The 18,240-nt window shown below is 45.0% G+C and overlaps 1 protein-coding gene across 5 annotated transcripts in view; it reads left to right on the top strand.

The window, feature by feature from the left end:
• Positions 1-18,240, top strand: part of LOC140399046 (glutamate receptor ionotropic, NMDA 1) — a 370,944-nt gene that overhangs the window by 315,262 nt on the left and 37,442 nt on the right. For all 5 annotated transcript variants that reach the window (XM_072488128.1, XM_072488126.1, XM_072488127.1 and 2 more), the window contains 3 exons: positions 6,173-6,334; positions 12,738-12,847; positions 13,630-13,775. In XM_072488128.1, coding sequence (XP_072344229.1) covers positions 6,173-6,334; positions 12,738-12,847; positions 13,630-13,775 — 418 coding nt within the window. The remainder of the gene's footprint in view (positions 1-6,172; positions 6,335-12,737; positions 12,848-13,629; positions 13,776-18,240) is intronic.

The following is an 18,240-nucleotide window of genomic DNA, read 5'->3' as shown; positions in this document are numbered from 1 at the left end:
CAAAGACCTGAATCGCAACATAATGCGAGAGCACGACCCGATCCCGAAGCGTGAAGAATTAACCTGTGAGATGGCTCATGCTAAATTCTTTACCAAGCTGGACGCCTCCCGCAGTTTCTGGCAGATACAGCTGGACGAGTCCAGTCGGAAGCTGTGCATGTTTAACACTCCGTTTGGCAGGTATTGCTACAACCGCATGCCTTTTAGTATCATCTCAGCTTCCAAAGTATTTCATCGCATAATGGAGCAAATGATGGAGGGCATCGAGGGGGTGCGAGTCTATGTGGACGACATGATCATCTGGTCCACGACGCCCGAGGATCACATCGCTCGCCTCAAACAGGTTTTCCAGAGGATTCATGAAAATGGCCTCCAGCTCAACAGGGAGGTCCGCTATCAAGTTTCTGGGTAACCACATTTCACAGCAAGGTGTGCAACCTGACGCCGACAAGGTGCTGGCAATCAATGCCATGAAGACCCCAGAGGAAAAAAGGCTGTCCTCCGTTTCCTCGGGATGGTAAATGTTCTCGGAAAATTCATTCCCAACATGGCATCCCACACCACGGCCCTCCGGCATCTCCTTAAAAAGTCGACAATGTTCCAGTGGCTTCCCGCACATCAAGCGGAGTGGCTTGAGCTGAAGGCGAAGCTCACCACAGCCCCAGTACTGGCGTTCTTTGACCCGACCAAGGATACCAAGATATCCACAGACGCAAGCCAGGACGGCATTGGGGCGGTGCTCCTCCAGCGAGACGACTCCTCGTCCTGGGCTCCAGTGGCAGATGCACCCAGGGCCATGACTCCGACCGAACAACGGTATGCCCAGATCGAAAAGGAGTGCTTGGGTCTCCTGACAGGAATAGTCAAGTTTCATGACTACGTATACGGTCTGCCGAAGTTCACGGTGGAAACAGACCACAGGCCTTTAGTCCACATAATCCAGAAGGATATAAATGACATGACGCCTCGGCTGCAGCAAATTCTTCTTCATCTCTGCCGATATGACTTCGAACTCGTCTACACATCGGGCAAGGAGCTGATCATCGCGGATGCCCTACCCCGATCCATCACCACGCTGTGTGAACAGGGCAACTTCATTCGCCACATCGAGGCACAAGTGCAGTTGTGTGCCAGCAATCTCCCAGCCACTGATGAATGAGTTGTCCAAATACGCGAAGAAACTGCCAAAGATCCTCTACTGCAGCGCATGACCCCCATTTCTTCAATGTTTTTTTAAAAATATATATTTTATTCAAAAATTTTTGGCCAAACAAAACAATACAAAGGTTTTCCTTTTTTCGACAATAAAACAGTATAAATAACAGTGGCCATTTTAACAAATAAATAAATAATATATAAACTAAATGGCAACTGCCATATCAAAAATAATAACTCTCCAAAAATAAAATCGAGCAATCCAATATACATAACCTGGTACAAATATCTATGCACAAACATCCCTGAGGACCCGCCCGGGCCCTCCCCCCCCCCCCCCCCCCCCCCCCCTAATTTCTTCAATGTTAAGGATGAGTTAACGGTTATTGAGGGGATCCTTCTTAAACTAGATAGAATTGTCATTCCCCAAAGCATGCAAACCATGGTGCTCAGACAGATCCATGAGGGTCACCTTGAGGTCGCGAAATGTCGACGCAGGGCTCGGCAGGCAATTTATTGGCCTGGCATCAGCCAGGACATTGCCAACACGGTCCTCAACTGCACAACCTGCCAGAAATTTCAACCAGCTCAGCCCAAGGAAACACTGCAACAGCACGAGATTGTGACTTCTCCGTGGTCCAAGGTGGGGATAGACCTCTTTCATGCAAATGGGCGTGATTACGTGCTCTTGGTCGACTACTTCTGTAGCTACCCGGAAGTGGTGAAACTGTTGGACCTCACGTCTAAGTCAGTCATCAATGTTAAGTAATGGGTTAAGAGACATCGCAATTAGTTGTCTCATTTATATTAAGTATCCATTAATTGACACTGATATGTAAAGGGGCTTCAGGTGGCCTCTGTCAGGTGATGTATAGTTAGAGTTTTGTGCAAAGGCTGTTGGAATGAAATAAATGGGTGTTTGTGAAAAAGGAACAGAACTTTAGACTCTTCATATCACAATGACTAAAATGTTTAACAATTGGTAGCAGAGGATGGTTCCTGTGTAAATGTGAAGGGTTGAAAGATACAACTTTTCCAGATCAAACCAAGGAGTGAGTTAGAAAAGAAGAAAAGAAAAAAAGGGATATATGGCTGAACCGAGGATAAACATTGCTGGATGTGACTATCCTCCCTTATTTTCTGAAAGGGAATCGTACGACCAATGGAGAAGTGCAGTAGTTATGTGGACTAAGGTAACTGTTTTGGGAAAGAGAAAACAAGGTATGGCATTGGCTCTTTCTCTACCATATGGCAGTAAAATCCGAAACAAAGTGCTTTCTGAGCTGGAATTGGAAGAGTTAGACTCAGAAGAAGGTCTGGAGACTTTATTACATTATATGGATAAGATTTATAAGAAAGATGACTTATTAAGTGCATATGAAGCATGGTCCGATTTTGATATGTTCCGGAAAATGGAGGATATCTCCATGGAAGACTATATAATGGAATTTGGCAGACTATATAAAAGGCTGCAGAAACACAACCTGGAATTTCCACAGTCTGTGTTGGCCTTTAAATTACTTGACTGTGCTAGAGTGAGCAACATGGGTAGGCTCCTGGTTTTGACAGGAGTTCAGTTTACTGATAAGGATACCTTATTCGAACAGATGACAAAAGCTTTACAAAAGCTTCTGGGGAAACATTCGATTCCGGTGGCTCTGATGACCCAAATTGGTTGGCCTGCAATAAGGCAGAATATGGAAGATACACTACTAACAGGATGGCGAAATCGTATGGCTACGAACAGGGCTCAAGACTATAGAAGGAGACCGAGACAAGGAAATTATGAAGACAGAAACCCAGTTAGAACCTACAATAGGAAGATGAACCCCAGAAATGCACGGGGCATGCTAAATCGATGTTTTCAATGTGACTCTCAATACCATTATGCTTTCAACTGTCCAACTCGTTATGATAGAGTGTTTGAAGCGACACATGACACGGAAGAGTCAGAAGAGGAAAAAGATAGTGACCAGAAAGAAGGCATTGTCCTATTGACAAGCAGTTTGACGCCGGTAATGAGGGTGTTGGCTAAAACAAGCAGCTAACACAGAAGGGGTACTCTGGAAATGTGTATATGGATTAAATGATGCATCTAGAGTCTGGTATTTTTCGGTAAGGTCAGTTTTGTTAAACTTAGGCTGTTGCCAATTGAAAGCCGATCCTGCAATGTTTTACTGGCACTATAAAGGAAATCTTTCTGGCATTTTTATGATGCATGTCGATGATTTTTTGTGTGGTGGCACTAGTAATTTTGAAGCTATTGTAATCTCTGGTTTGAGGAAAGAATTCAGGGTTGGAAGTCAGGCTTCCGGTGCATTTAAATATATTGGACTGGAAATTGGACAGACTAAGTTAGGGGCAACTTTACGTCAGCAATCATATTTGGAAAGCATCATCCCAATAGCAATTAGTCGTGGCCGAGTTTCACAAAAAGACACAATGGTTTCAAAGATAGAAAAAGAGCGACTGCTAAGTTTAATTGGGCAACTGAACTGGTTAGGTAGACAGACTAGACCGGACGTGAGTTTTGATGTCTTAGAGTTGATTACAAAAATGAATGATCCCAAAGTGGAAGACATTATAAGAGCAAATAAAACGTTGGCGAAACTAAAAATGTAGGAGTGTGTTTTGAAGTTCCCGGTTTTAGGTGACCTTAGGCACTTGAAACTCATTGTTTATAGTGATGCGTCCTATGCAAATTTATGTGATGGGGTTTCAAGCGCAGGAGGTTTTATAATTTTCCTTTTGGGGAACAATGGTAAATGTTGCCCGCTTGTGTGGGAAACAAAGAAAATAAGGAGAGTGGTAAAAAGCACTTTGGCTGCTGAGACGTTAAGCCTTGTAGAGGCGGTGGATATGGCCTTTTATATAAGTATGATATTGACAGAAATTTTGGGATTAGAGGATTTGGGTAATATACCTATTGACTGTCACATTGACAATAAATCCCTGTGGGAAAATGTGCACTCTACAAAAAGTGTCAATGGAAAGAGGTTACGGATAGACATCGCAAGTTTGAAGCAGTTGTTGGACAGAGGGGAAATAACAAAAATTAAATGGGTCGACAGGAGCTATCAACTGTCAGACTGTTTTACGAAAAGAGGGGCGAGTTCACAGAATCTTTTGGATATTGTTAATGAAGGGCGCTTGTTTCTGTGACTGTTTTTTTTTCTTTCTCGTCGCCCAAAAAAAAAGGAGGGTGAAATCATGTGTGTTGTTTTTGAGTTTCTTGAAATTTTGTTTTCACCGAATTATTTTTTTTCTCCAAGGAAGGGGAGACTGATATGACTCTTCATATCGCAGCAACTAAAACGTTTAACAATCAAAGCCTGCAAAGAGACGTTTGCCAGGCACGGGATATCACTCACCGTAATGAGTGACAACTGTCCATGTTTCTACAGCCAAGAGTGGTCCAACTTTGCACGATCCTACCACTTCAGGCATATCACATCCAGTCCCCATTACCCGCAATCAAACGGGAAGGCTGAAAAAGGGGTCCATATTGTCAAGCGGTTGCTGTGCAAGGCTGCAGACTCAGCCTCGGATTTCAACCTGACGCTGTTGGCATACAGGGCAACCCCTCTGTCGACTGGTTTGTCTCCGGCGCAGCTACTCATGAACCGCAACCTGAGGACGACTATTCCAGCCATCCATGTTCCAGACCTTGACCAGCTCATGGTGCTGCAGAAAGTGCAGTGATCCAGGGACCAGCAGAAGATCACGTATGATGCTCATGCCACTGATCTGCCTGCGCTGGCTCCAGAAGATGTTGTTCGCGTCCAGTTGCCTGAGGGAGGCTGGTCAGCCCCAGCTGTTGTCTTCAGACAGGCTGTCCCCAGGTCTTTCATTGTTCAACTGGCTGATGGCTCCATTCTACGGCGCAACAGGAGGGCGCTCCGCAAAGTTCCCTGCCCACCGCCTGACCGCACTTCTCCGCATGTCATCATGCTGCCTCAGGACATCTCGCCCCACGTGGCCACCGATCTGGCAGCGGTCCTGCCTGTCCACGAAGCCACCGAAATGGCAGCAATCCCGCCTGTCCGGGTGCTGGCGTCCCCCCCTCCATCTCTGAGGCGATCAACAAGAATTCGTCACCCGCCACAAAGACTGAATCTATAGACTTAAATCTTGTAAATTTTGTTCAGTTTGCTCTGTATCTGCACGATAGAAACCTTCCCATGTACATATGTTCATTCATTCACCACTTGTACATAGTCATGCATGTCACCGCCACGTTCCAAAATTTATTTTAAAAAGGGGAGATGTCATAATATCCACTCATGTATATAATGAGATGCAGACAGGCAGTGATTGACACGCATCACAATCAATGAACACACACGACACAGAACAACCAATCACAAGACAGGACACCACCACTATAAAGCCCACAGGACATTACGACTCTCTCTCTCCCAGGACACAGCTACTGAAATAGTTAGAGTGCACAAGCCAGTGAGCACCATCTCCATGTGGTAGAGAGCTAGTCTGGTCAAGCCAGTAGGAGGTTATCAGTTAGATTAATAGAGTGTCAACCCACAGCAGATTATGTCAGCAATCAGCAAGTTCAATAAAACAGTGTTGGACCATCTCCTGTATCGGAAGCCTGTTTCTAGTTTCACTGCATCCAGTTGCAGTCAACGTTGAACCAACTTACATAACACATCAAATCTGACAGGACGTTGTGGGAGAAAATTGATTCTTGTGATAGCAGCAGGCAGGAGGTCAGATGGTGAGGAGTCCCCATTATGGCCTGTACGTAACGCACAGTGTCAAACAATCACTGGGTGTTACCATGCTCCGTATTGTAAAGTGGCATTGGGAACCTTTGATGGTTAAATCTAGTCACCGAACTGCCAAACCATGAAATCAATTTGGGGAGATGGCAGGGGGGCTGTTTGATACAGTCAGTCCTGCTGACACTCTGAAAGCGTTTTGGTGATATTTAGGAGGTGTTGATGGGCTGTTACAGATACAGTGAAACTGCTGCTAATCGGAGTTTGTGTCATTCTAGCAAATTGCATGCATTCATCTGGGACTCGGCTGTTCTGGAGTTCGAAGCCTCGCAGAAGTGTGATCTCATCACCACAGGAGAACTGTTCTTCCGATCGGGATTTGGCATTGGGATGCGCAAGGACAGTCCATGGAAACAGGCTGTCTCACTCGCTATATTGAGGTAAGGACACACTTTGCTGTGCTGATATTCTAAAAACCTGGCGCATGGCTGCACCTCCAACTTCTTGGGAAATCAATGGTTGACATTGTAATCTTAAAACTGTGTTTTCTAATCTATCTGCCGCTCCCCCTCACTCTAAACCCATCACAATTAGTTCTGTCTTACTCAAAGCTCAGCTCAGTCTAAATCAATCATTTCTCTCTCTCTCCCTATATCCTCTCAAACTCAATACAAACATTCCTCTCACTCCAAACATTGACCTACATGTTTTTTAACCCCAAGTCTACATCAATCAGCCCCTCTTTATTTAGGCCTAGTCAGATGGACAATATCAAAACAGGTCAGAAACACTCTAGCAGCAGCAGTGGATAGAACAGGTAAATTAATGATTCCTTTAGCCATGTTGAGTTTGACAAAAGATCAACATTTGAAACGTTAATGTATCTTTTCCCTCTGCCACATTCCTCCCTTCCTCAGGCCACCATGCTAAATGTCCATAATCTTCCCTCACTGCACCACCATCCACACTGGATCCCTAAATCCCGATCTCCTCAACTCCTCTAGTTACTCTCCCATCGCCTCTTGTTCATCTTGTCTATGGGATCCATCTCCTGCTCCCTCGACCCTGTTCCCAACTAAACTGCTGACCACCCAACTTCTCTGCCAGGTCCTCATTTTGCCACGCATTGTTAATCCTTCTCTCTCTTCCGGTACTGTCACTCTTACCTTCAGAGTTGCTATCATCGCCCCTCTCTTCAAACCTTCACCCTACTCTCCTTGCAAGTTCAACTTCCTTTTTTTCCCCTAGTCCTTGAACGTGTGTGTTAGTTACTGCCTACCAAATCTGGACCATCTTTTCCGGACCTCCATCTTTGAATCACTCATGTTTCTGTCCCTGGCACGGCACAGAAACATGCTGATCAAAGTCACAAATGACTACCTGTGCGACTGTGACAAAGGTAAACTTTCCCTCCTCATCCTTCTCAACCTGTCTGCAGCCTTTAACATGGTTGATCACACCATCCTCCTCCAACACCCCTCCACTTGTCCAGCTGGGTGGGACTGTGCTCACCTGGTTCCATTTTTATCTAACTAATCATAGCCAGAGAATCACCAGCAATGGCCTTTTTCTCTCTGCTTCCTCACCATTATTTCTGGTGTCTCCCGAGAGCCTATCTTCAGCCGCCACCTAACTCTCATCATACATGTCACTATGATATGAATGACATCATAGAATCATAGTGTCCCTACTGTACAGGAGGAGGCCATTCGGCCCAATGAGTTTTCACCGACCCTCTGAAAGACCACCCTACAGGCCCACTCACCCACCCTATCCCTGTAACCCCACCTAACCTACACATCTTTGGACACTAAGGGCAATTTTCTCATGGCCAATCCACCCAACCTGCACATCTTTGGACTGTGGGAGGAAACCAGAGCACCCGGAGGAAACCCACACAGACAAGGAGAGAAAGCGCAAACTCCCCACAGGCAGTCATTCAAGGCTGGAATTGAACCCAGGTCCCTGGTGAAGTGAAGCAGCTGTGCTAACCATTGTGCCACCTTGCCACCACTGTACCTAAGGAGACGACATTAGTTTTCGCACACACATTGATGACACCTAGCTCTAACTCACCACTGCCTCTCTCAACCTCGCCACTGCTACTGAATTATCTGATGTCTAGTATTGGAAACTTCCTACAACTAAACATTGGGAAGGTGAAGCCATTGTCTTCAGTATCCATTACAAGCTCCATTCTCCAGCTACACTCTGTCCCTCTCCCTGCAGTCTAGGGTGAACCTAGCAAATTTGATGCTATGTTTGACCCCAAGCTGAGCTTCCGAGTACATAGCCACATGAGCAAGACTGCCTATTTCCACCTCCATAACATCACTCGATTCCATGAGCTCATCTGCTGCTGAAACCCTCATCTTTGTATTTGTTACCTCAAGATGTGACAATCAAACACATTCCTGACCATTGTCCCACATTCTCCCCCCAGTAAACCTCAGGTCATCCAAATCCCTGTTGCTGTCCCAAAACTCTCACCAAGTCCTACTCCCCAATTGTCCCTATGCTCACTGATCCACACTGGCTCCAGCCTCATTGTAAACATCTCACCCTTGTTTTATTATGATCCCGGACCAGATCCCCAACAGTTGCTAGGATACTGGACAGAAACCCCAAGCTGTGCTTGTTAGGTGAATTGGACATTCTGAATTCTCCCTCTGTGTACCCGAACATGCATCGAAGTGTGGCGACTAGGGGATTTTCACAGTAACTTCATTGCAGTGTTAATGTAAGCTTACTTGTGACATTAATAAAGATTATTATTATTATATTTTATTGAATTTGTAAGACTATGAGGAAAGGATTCTTCAGGAACCCAATTTGCAGATTCTTGCTAATCAAGCTACTATTTAATCCGCCAGCATTTTCGGAAACTGCTATTCTGTTCACAGACAGATCTAAACTCACTGTTTCACAGAAGCTGTGTATCTGTCCCTATCCCAATCTAAAACTGAATTTCAAAACTGAGAACTCGACACCTGACTGCTTCAGCCCCTGTCTCCTCCCATTAACTACATAATCTTACTAAGCTAAAGACAATGGTCTGGGTTCTCTGCCGGCGGGATGCTCCATTTTGCCGGCAGCCCGGGGGTTTACAGACGCCATGGAGCTGCCCCACAGTTGGAAACCCCATTGACCAACTGGCGAAACGGAGCATCCCGCCGGCGTGCTGAACCAGAAATCCGGCGTGGCGGGACAGAGAATCTAGCCCAATGTTTCTAATTATCTACCCCTCAGGAAGCTCTGTTTACATAAACAAAATTCCATTACCCTAACTTTTACAATGCTTTAATTGCACCTCTGTCGATAAAAGGCCTGCTGCCTTTCAAATCAGGATTTTTGATAAAACATGACTGCAGCAGTCACACATTAACCTCGGAGTTTAATCCTTACTTCAACAAATATATATCATGCAATATATCTGAAATTCCTACATTCATCACAGTTTTCAAATTCCTCCATGATTTCACCACTGCCTATCCCTGTAATCTCCTCTCACCCCATGTCCCTCTGAGAGTCCACTGCTCCTCCAATTCTGCCATTTTGCATATCCTCCAATTCTGCCATTTTGCGTACACCCAATTTTAATCGCTCCACAATTTGCAGCCACCCTGTCAGATACGAGACATTAAGCTCTGGAATTGTCTTGCTAAACCTCACCTCCATTCTGTCTCTTTCTCGCCTTTTGGCCACCTGCCCTAATATCACCTCACGTACTACATGTGAAGCATCCTGGAACTTGGGATATTATGTTATATTTAAAGTGCCATATAAGTACAGATTTTGATCTTTCCAGCATGTTTTTTTTACCTAGAAAAGCACCATTTTGGTTTCTGTTTATTATAGGACAAGCAGTGTCAACTGAGTCAGCCGTGAAAAATCATCCTCATTAAAGTCTGAGGACAGAAGCTCAAATTGGAAGAGCTGCCTCATAGTCTGGCCAATCAGTAGCCTGACAAGGTCATACTTACAAAATAATAACTATCTGTCAAAGAACAAAGAAAATTACAGGCAGGAACAGGCCCTTCGGCCCTCCCAGCCTGCGCCGATCCAGATCCTTTATCTAAACCTGTCTTCTATTTTCCAAGGATCTACTTCCCTCTGTTCCCCGCCAGTTCATATATCTGTCTAGATGCATCTTAAATGATGCTATCGTGCCCGCCTCTACGTTCCAGGCACCCACCACCCTCTGCGTAAAAGACTTTCCACGCACATCTCCCTTAAACTTTCCCCCTCTCACCTTGAAATCATGACCCCTTGTAATTGACACCCCCACTCTTGGAAAAAGCTTGTTGCTATCCACCCTGTCCATACCTCTCATAATTTTGTAGACCTCAATCAGGTCCCCCCTCAACCTCCGTCTTTCTATCAAAAACAATCCTAATCTACTCAACCTTTCTTCATAGCTAACACCCTCCATACCAGGCAACATCCTGGTGAACCTCCTCTGCACCCTCTCTAAAGCATCCACATCCTTCTGGTAATGTGGCGACCAGAACTGCACGCAGTATTCCAAATGTGGCCTAACCAAAGTCCTATACAACTGTAACATGACCTGCCAACTCTTGTACTCAATACCCTGTCCGATGAAGGCAAGCATGCTGTATGCCTTCTTGACCACTCTATCAACCTGCATTGCCACCTTCAGGGTACAATGGACCTGAACTCCCAGATCTCTCTGTACATTAATTTTCCCCAGGACTCTTCCATTGACCGTATAGTCCGCTCTTGAATTAGATCTTCCAAAATGCATCACCTCGCATTTGCCTGGATTGAACTCCATCTGCCATTTCTCTGCCCAACTCTCCAATCTATCTATATTTTGCTCTATTCTCTGACAGTCCTCCTCGCTATCTGCAACTCCACCAATCTTAGTATCATCTGCAAACTTGCTAATCAGACCACCTATACCTTCGTCCAGATCATTTATGTATATCACAAACAACAGTGGTCCGAGTATGGATCCCTGTGGAACACCACTACTCACCTTTCTCCATTTTGAGACACTCCCTTCCACCACTACTCTCTGTCTCCTATTGCCCAGCCAATTCTTTATCCATCTAGCTAGTACACCCTGAACCCTATACGACTTCACTTTTTCCATCAACCTGCCATGGGAAACTTTATCAAACGCCTTACTGAAGTCCATGTATATGACATCTACAGCCCTTCCCTCATCAATTAACTTTGTCACTTCCTCAAAGAATTATCAACATCCCGGACTCCTCTATCATACCACCTGGTATCAGCTGTGGCTCAGTTGACCATGAAACCGTTATTGTAAAAACCCACCTGGTTCACTAATATCCTTTCGGGAAGGAAATCTTCCATCCTTACCTGGTCTGGCCTAGATGCGGCTCCAGGCCCGCCTCAATGTGGTTGACTCTAACAATGGGCTTAGCAAGATGCTCAGTTCAAGGGCAATTAGGGTTGGGCAATAAATGCTGGCTATTTTGAAGACGTGCAGGGGAGTTCGCCCTGTTGTCCTGGTCGACATTTATCCCTTAAGCAACGTCACAAAAAAATGACAGATTATCTGGTCATTATTCATTGACACTTCTGGGATCTTGCTGTGTGAGAACTGGCTGGCACATTTTCCACATTACAACATTTCAAAAGTACTTAATTGGCTGCAAAACTCTTTTTTCCAAATATGCTCTATCCCACCATCAGGAGTGATCCGGCAGGGATAGGGGCCCTGTGATATGCAAGTAGGTTGGAAACCTCAATACGGGCTCCCGACCTAATGAAATCTCATGACCTCAAATGAAACAAGGTCAACTGCCGATTGTCACTTATTGCCCAAAGCCGACAAATTAGTTACTGCTCCATGTTCAACATTGTTTAGCAGATTTGTGAGAGAGGGAAAGATAGAGTATGTACTCTGCGTAGAAGGTTCATTACCTATCACTGAGAATGGCTAGGTGGCACCATGACTGACCAAGCTAGCTAAATCCCGAAAGGCAGCTATCTGTTGGGAGAGGGACGTGTGTAGTTGGGGTTGAGGGAGGATGGGGAAACCAACATGAGGAAGTAACTGACTGAACACATCACCATATCATTGGTAGGGGTGACCACGGTCACTATTTCTTTTGAATACAAAGGTACAGATTTTCACCCCGGGTCAGTTTTCAGATTTGGAAGATCTTTCAAAATAAATCCGTGGTTCAGATTTTTGGTCAGAAGGGCAGGCTGGAATAGGAGTCGGGGCAGGGGACCAGAGAACCAGTGCAGGCAGAGGTTGCCAGGTGCAGAGACAGGCTCGGCGCAAGGCTTGCTTCTGTGCTTTTAAAAAGAAAGAATATTCCTTCAGCCCTAATCCCCCCCCCCCAACTCTCCCTATGCCTCATTTGAACTCAGGTCTCCAGATTATGACCTCTAAATTACTAGTCCAGTAAAATGGATACTATGCAACTGTACTCTTGGTTATTAATGGAGGAAAACCTGATTCTTTGACAGTATCGGTTCCAATCACTGTGATTTTCCTATATTCGCTTGTCAAGTTCATGGAGGCCTATCTCTTCACCTTGCTCCATGCTTGCGGAATAGTGCCCCTCAAGCTATAGAACCAATTAGCTCTCTCGAATGAGGGAGATATCCATGGCCCCTTGTGTATGGGCTAATTGGCATCACCATTATCAGACAATTCAATATATCCAGGTGAAGACTCGGGAAAATCTGTGACACACAGGGAGCTGAGTTCCCTGAAGTACATACATACAAATTAGGAGCAGAAGTAGGCCACTTGGTCCCTTGAGCCTGCACCGAGAACATAGTGTTCAGTTCCTCTTAAAATGCTTGTTGACTAGTTTTTTTTAAATCTTTCTTTAGTTTCCATGAGAATGGCTTTATGGAGGACCTGGACAAGACCTGGGTTAGATATCAGGAATGTGACTCTCGTAGCAATGCTCCAGCCACTCTGACCTTTGAAAACATGGCAGGTAAGCATTCCACGAGCCATCCATGTAACTGACGGAAAGCTCCCCATGTTTTGCTGCTTCGGAGGAGCTCCTAGGAATAAAAGATCTCAAGGATTCAACACCTGCGCACATCACTTTTCGATAGAAAGCCAAGACAGGAAGGTACAAGAAATGCGCAGAGGGTTGCTCCACAGCCTCCCAGTGCCAGTGGGATTCTTAATGATCGAAGACTGGAGACAGGACAGTCAGCTGCTTTCACTCATTAACATGAAAGTGATTGGATATCAGAATGTATTTGAACTTTAAAAGCTTGCCTTTGCCACAATTGTTGTTAGGCAACCGTCAATATCCACCTCTCCTAAGAGTTGCCATCACCTTCCAGGTAATTAGTGAAAGAGAAATGACCATGGAAATTGGTGACAGGAAGGGCTATTTCCTGGGTAACAGGACAGCGCGCTTGGATTACAGTTGTATTTGGCATTGATGAGCATAGGTTGCTGCATCGTGATCACATTTACGCTATTTGTGTGCCAGTGCCTCAAGTGTGCAGCCAACCCGTGACGGAAAATCTCGCAATAAAATGATTTGTTCAATATTGTCATCCTTGACAAATACTCCCTGAGATCGGTAAAGAGCTGCCACATATCTGTCTGGTGTGTTAAGAGTGGGTGTGACACACCCCAATTACAAAGGAAATGGGATTTGCTGGGACTTGTAGTTTGATCCATCTATTCGAGTTTCAGTCCGGAGTATCAGTCCTCCCATCTGTCACTGAACCTTGCTCTTTGTTTCCTTTCCATTAGGTGTCTTTATGTTGGTTGCTGGAGGGATTGTTGCAGGAATATTCTTGATATTCATTGAGATTGCTTACAAGCGTCACAAAGATGCTCGAAGGAAGCAGATGCAGCTGGCTTTCGCTGCAGTCAATGTCTGGAGAAAGAATCTGCAGGTATGTTTTAAAATTTGATCCCAGATACTTCTGGATCACATCACTGAGGTGCGACTAGTGACCTGTTTAAGAATTGCAGAATAGCTTCCTTCCGTGCTGTAACCATTCGGCCTGCCGAGCCCATGCCAGCTCTATGCATGAACAATTGAACTATTCCTCATAGCCCTTGAAACCATTTCTCTTCAGGTGTTTATCCACTTGAAAGTCACAATTGAAGCTGCCTCCACCACACCCCCAGGAAGTACGTTCCAGATCCTAACTATTGGCCGTGAAAGAAAGTTTTTGCTCATGTGACCATTGGTTCTTTTGCCAATTAATCACTTTAAATCGGTGCCATCTGCTTCTGGATCCTTCCGTGAAGGGGAACAGTGTCTCCCTATCCACTCTGTCCAGATTGCTCATGATTTTGAACTCCTCTCTATCAAGGCTCCTCTTAAGCCATAAAATTGGAGCGGGAGTCGACCATACAGCCTCTTGAACCTGCTCAGTCATCCAGTAAGATCATGGCTGCATTTCTGTCTCAAGTCCACTTTTCTGCCCATTTTCCATATGCCTTGACTCCCTGAGAGATCAGAATTTCGATGATCATTCCCCCAAAATCCTCTGGGATAGAAAGTACCAAAGATTCTCAACCAGGCGACTGAAGAAATTTTTCATAATCTCAGTTCTGAACCATCGTGCCCTTGTCCTGAGGCTATGGCCCATGTGTTGCAGATTCCCCAGCCAGTGTCTATCCTGTCAAATCCCTTCAGAATCTTGTGTGTTTCAATGAGATCACCTCTCATTCTTCTGAACTCCAGAGAGTATAGGCTCAATTTATTCAGCTTCTCATCACAGGACAACCCTCTCATCCCAGGAACCAATCCAAAGAATCTTCACTGTACCACCTCCAAGGCAAGTATATCCTTCCTTAGATATGGAGACCAAAACTGCGCACAATACTTGAGGTATGGTCTCACCCTATACAACTGTAGCAAGATTTCCTTGTTCTTGTACTCCAAGCACCTTGCAATAAAGACCAACATGACATTTGTCTTTCTAAATGCTTGCTGTACCTGCATGTTAACTTTCTCTTTTACTTGTGCGAGTACAAGTCTCTCCGAACATCAACATTTGAGAAGTTTCATACCTTTTTTAAAATATTCTTCTTTTTTATCCTTGTTACCAAATGAATAACCAGGTTTGTTGCCCACTCACTTAACCTGTCATTATATTCTTGCGTCTCTTTGTACCCTCCTCACAGCTTACATTTCCACCTAGCTCGGTATCATCAATATCACTCTCGGTCTCTTCATCTGGGTCATTTATTTAGATTGTAAATATCTCTGGCCCCAGGACTGATCCTTGCCGCTTTCCACTATTCACTGCCTGCCATTTGAAAATGACCCAATAATCTTGACTCTCAGCTTCCTTTCCATCAACCAATCCTCCATCCACACTACTATGTTACCATGAACTCTTATCTTACATGTTAACCTCTTGTGTGGCACCTTATCGAATGGCTTTAGAATACTAGGTCCACTGGTTCCATTTTATCTACTCTACTAGTTGCATCTTTAAGCAGCTTCTCCAATTTATACATGTTCCTCATCCCCATAACCTTTCTCTTAAATCTTTCAGCATCCTCAAGCCTTGCCATCCTTCCTAAAGTACAGTGCATGGAATTGAACATAATACTCTGGATGAGACTGAACCAGTGTTTTATGAAGGTTCATCATAATTCCATTGCTTTTGTACTCGCTGCCTCTACTTATAAATCCCCAGGCCCCGTATGTCATTTTAACCACTTTCTCAACCTGCCCCATCGCCTTCAACGATAAATGCACATGTACCCCCAGGCCGCTCTTTCCTTTAGAATTGCACCCTTTATTTTATACTCCTCTTCGTTCTACCTCACAAAATGAATCACTTCACATCTCTCTGCATTAAATTAAATTTGCCTCGTATCCATTCCACCACCTGTCTATGTCCTCTTGGAATCACCACTATCCTCCTCATAATTCACAATACTTCCAAGATTTGTGTTATCTGCAAATTTTGAAATGTGTGCCCTGGCCACCCAAGTCTACGCCATTAATGTAGATCAAGAAAAGCAGTGGTCCGAATACTGACCCCTGGAAAACCCCATTGTGTACCTGTAATCCTCTAATCTGAAAAATAACTGTTCGCTACTCTCTCTTTCCTGTCTCTCAGACAACTTTCTTTTCTGTCCCACGGGTCTTCATCTTTTCTGACACACCTTTTATGTGGAACTTTATCAAATGCCTTTTGTTCTTGCCTCAATGAAACTATGCACATAAAACAACCTGAGAATCTCACAACCCTATATTTAGCAACTCCGTGAAATGATCAAATTATGCTGTTGGCTGTGATCACCACTCCAGAATCTGCGGGGTTAATTTCGCAAATCATTTTCTTCATCGGTATCACAATATTGCACATTGGTATATCCATTTGATTGTTTAAACAAATGGCACTTCTTCATTAGGAATTTAGAATTTTCTAACTCAGAAGGATGGCATTCTGTGTATGTCCCACTGCCTGTACTGGACACTTATTTTATGATATATTGTACATTAATGCCCTCATTTCTCAAAGAACAGTCCTCGGGTCCAACATCCATGAAAACCATTGTCACATCTCCAGCTCCTTTCCTCTCCAAAGCCCTTGAGTGAGTTATGGAAACTCACTTCTATGTCCAAGTTTCTCAGAACCATGGACGGGATTCTTCGTCCTCCCAGCCTTGTGTTTCTCAGTGGCAGGATGCGGTGCACGTTCGCTGGCAGCGGGATATACTGCTCCCACTGCTGTCAATAGGAATTCCCACTGAAGCCATCCCATGCCGCCGGGAAATTTGCTGGTAAGAGTACGCTGCTGGTGGGACCAGAGAATCCGCCGCCAGCAAACGACCGAAGAATTACGGCCTACATGTTTGAATCCCTCCTATCCGATTTCCATGCTCTGCCACAGTACTTAAACAGTTCTGAAAGATAGACAATCGCTCTTTGTCCTTCACAACCTGCCTGCAGCCTTTGACATAGTTGACCACACCATCGTCCTCCAAAGCTTCGCCCCCTTCTGGGTGGGGCTAATCTCGCCTGATTCCATTCTTATCTATCTAATCGTAGCCGAAAAAAATCACTTACAATGTCTTTGTTTCCCACTTTTGTGCTATTATCTTTGCCCTCTCCTATTTTTCATCCACCCGCTGCCCCTTGGTAACATTATCCAATGTGTCAGGGCCTACTTGTAAGCTGGTGACACTCAGCTCTACCTCACGCCTCTTGTCTCTAACTTATCAAGCTACTTGCCTAATATCCGATAATGGATAAGCAGACAGTTCTTCCAACTAAATACTGGGAAAATTAAAACCATTGGTTGAGGTTTTCCAGACCCCCCTCCTCCATCCCCCCCATGTGTTCCCATGGTGGAGGCAGCTCGCGATGGGCCACTGGTGGGATCTTCCCGCCCCACTGAATTCTATGGCACTAAGCATGGCTCACCCGCCAAGGATTCAACTGGCGGGAAGGGCTGGAAAACCCTGCCCATTGTCTTTGGTATCCATTCCAAATTCCACCCATTGTCACCATGGTAACACTGCCCAATTCCTGTCCTGCCTCAGCTCATCTGCAGCTGAAAACTTCATCCATGCTGTTTTGACTTCGAGTCTGTACCGGCTCTTGGAAAAAGCACCCTACCCAAGGTCAACACCTTCACCCTATCCCCATAACCCAGTAACCCCACCCAACACTAAGGGCAATTTGGGACACTAAGGGCAATTTATCATGGCCAATCCACCTAACCTGCACATCTTTGGACTGTGGGAGGAAACCGGAGCACCCGGAGGAAACCCACACACGAGGAGGATGTGCAGACTCCGCACAGACAGTGACCCAAGCTGGAATCGAACCTGGGACCCTGGAGCTGTGAAGCAATTGTGCTATCCACAATGCTACCGTGCTGCCTACTCTGCATAAACTCATGGTCATTCGAAACTCTGTTGCCCATGTCTGAACTTGCACCAAATCCCCTTCACGCATCCCCACTGTGATCACTGCCCTGCATTGGCTATGGCTGAGCAAGGCCTCCATTTTAAAATTCTTATTCTGGTTTTCACATCACTCCATAACTTCCTCCCCCCCTAACTCCACCAGCCCAAGAAATCCATGTCAATCCCTCCACCCCACCAATCCTGTTCTCTTTGACATTCCTGATTTTAATTGCTCCACCATTGGAGGCCTTGCTTAGGTCCTAAACTCTAGAATTCCCTCCATAAATCTCTACGCTTCTGTTTCCTGCTTTAAGATGCTCCTTTAAAACATATCTCTTTAACCAAGCCTTTTGTCATCTAGGTTAATATCTCTTTCTGTAGATTAGTGTCAAATATTGTTCTATAATGCTCCTGTAAAGCATCTTGGCATGTTTTATTATGTTAAAGACTTTATATAAATGCAAGCTATTTTTA

This window comes from Scyliorhinus torazame, chromosome 22 (assembly GCF_047496885.1).
Source record: "Scyliorhinus torazame isolate Kashiwa2021f chromosome 22, sScyTor2.1, whole genome shotgun sequence".
NCBI classification, from domain to species: Eukaryota; Metazoa; Chordata; class Chondrichthyes; order Carcharhiniformes; family Scyliorhinidae; genus Scyliorhinus; species Scyliorhinus torazame.
Note: the sequence above shows the minus strand (reverse complement) of the source record. Positions and strands in the feature narration are given on the sequence as shown.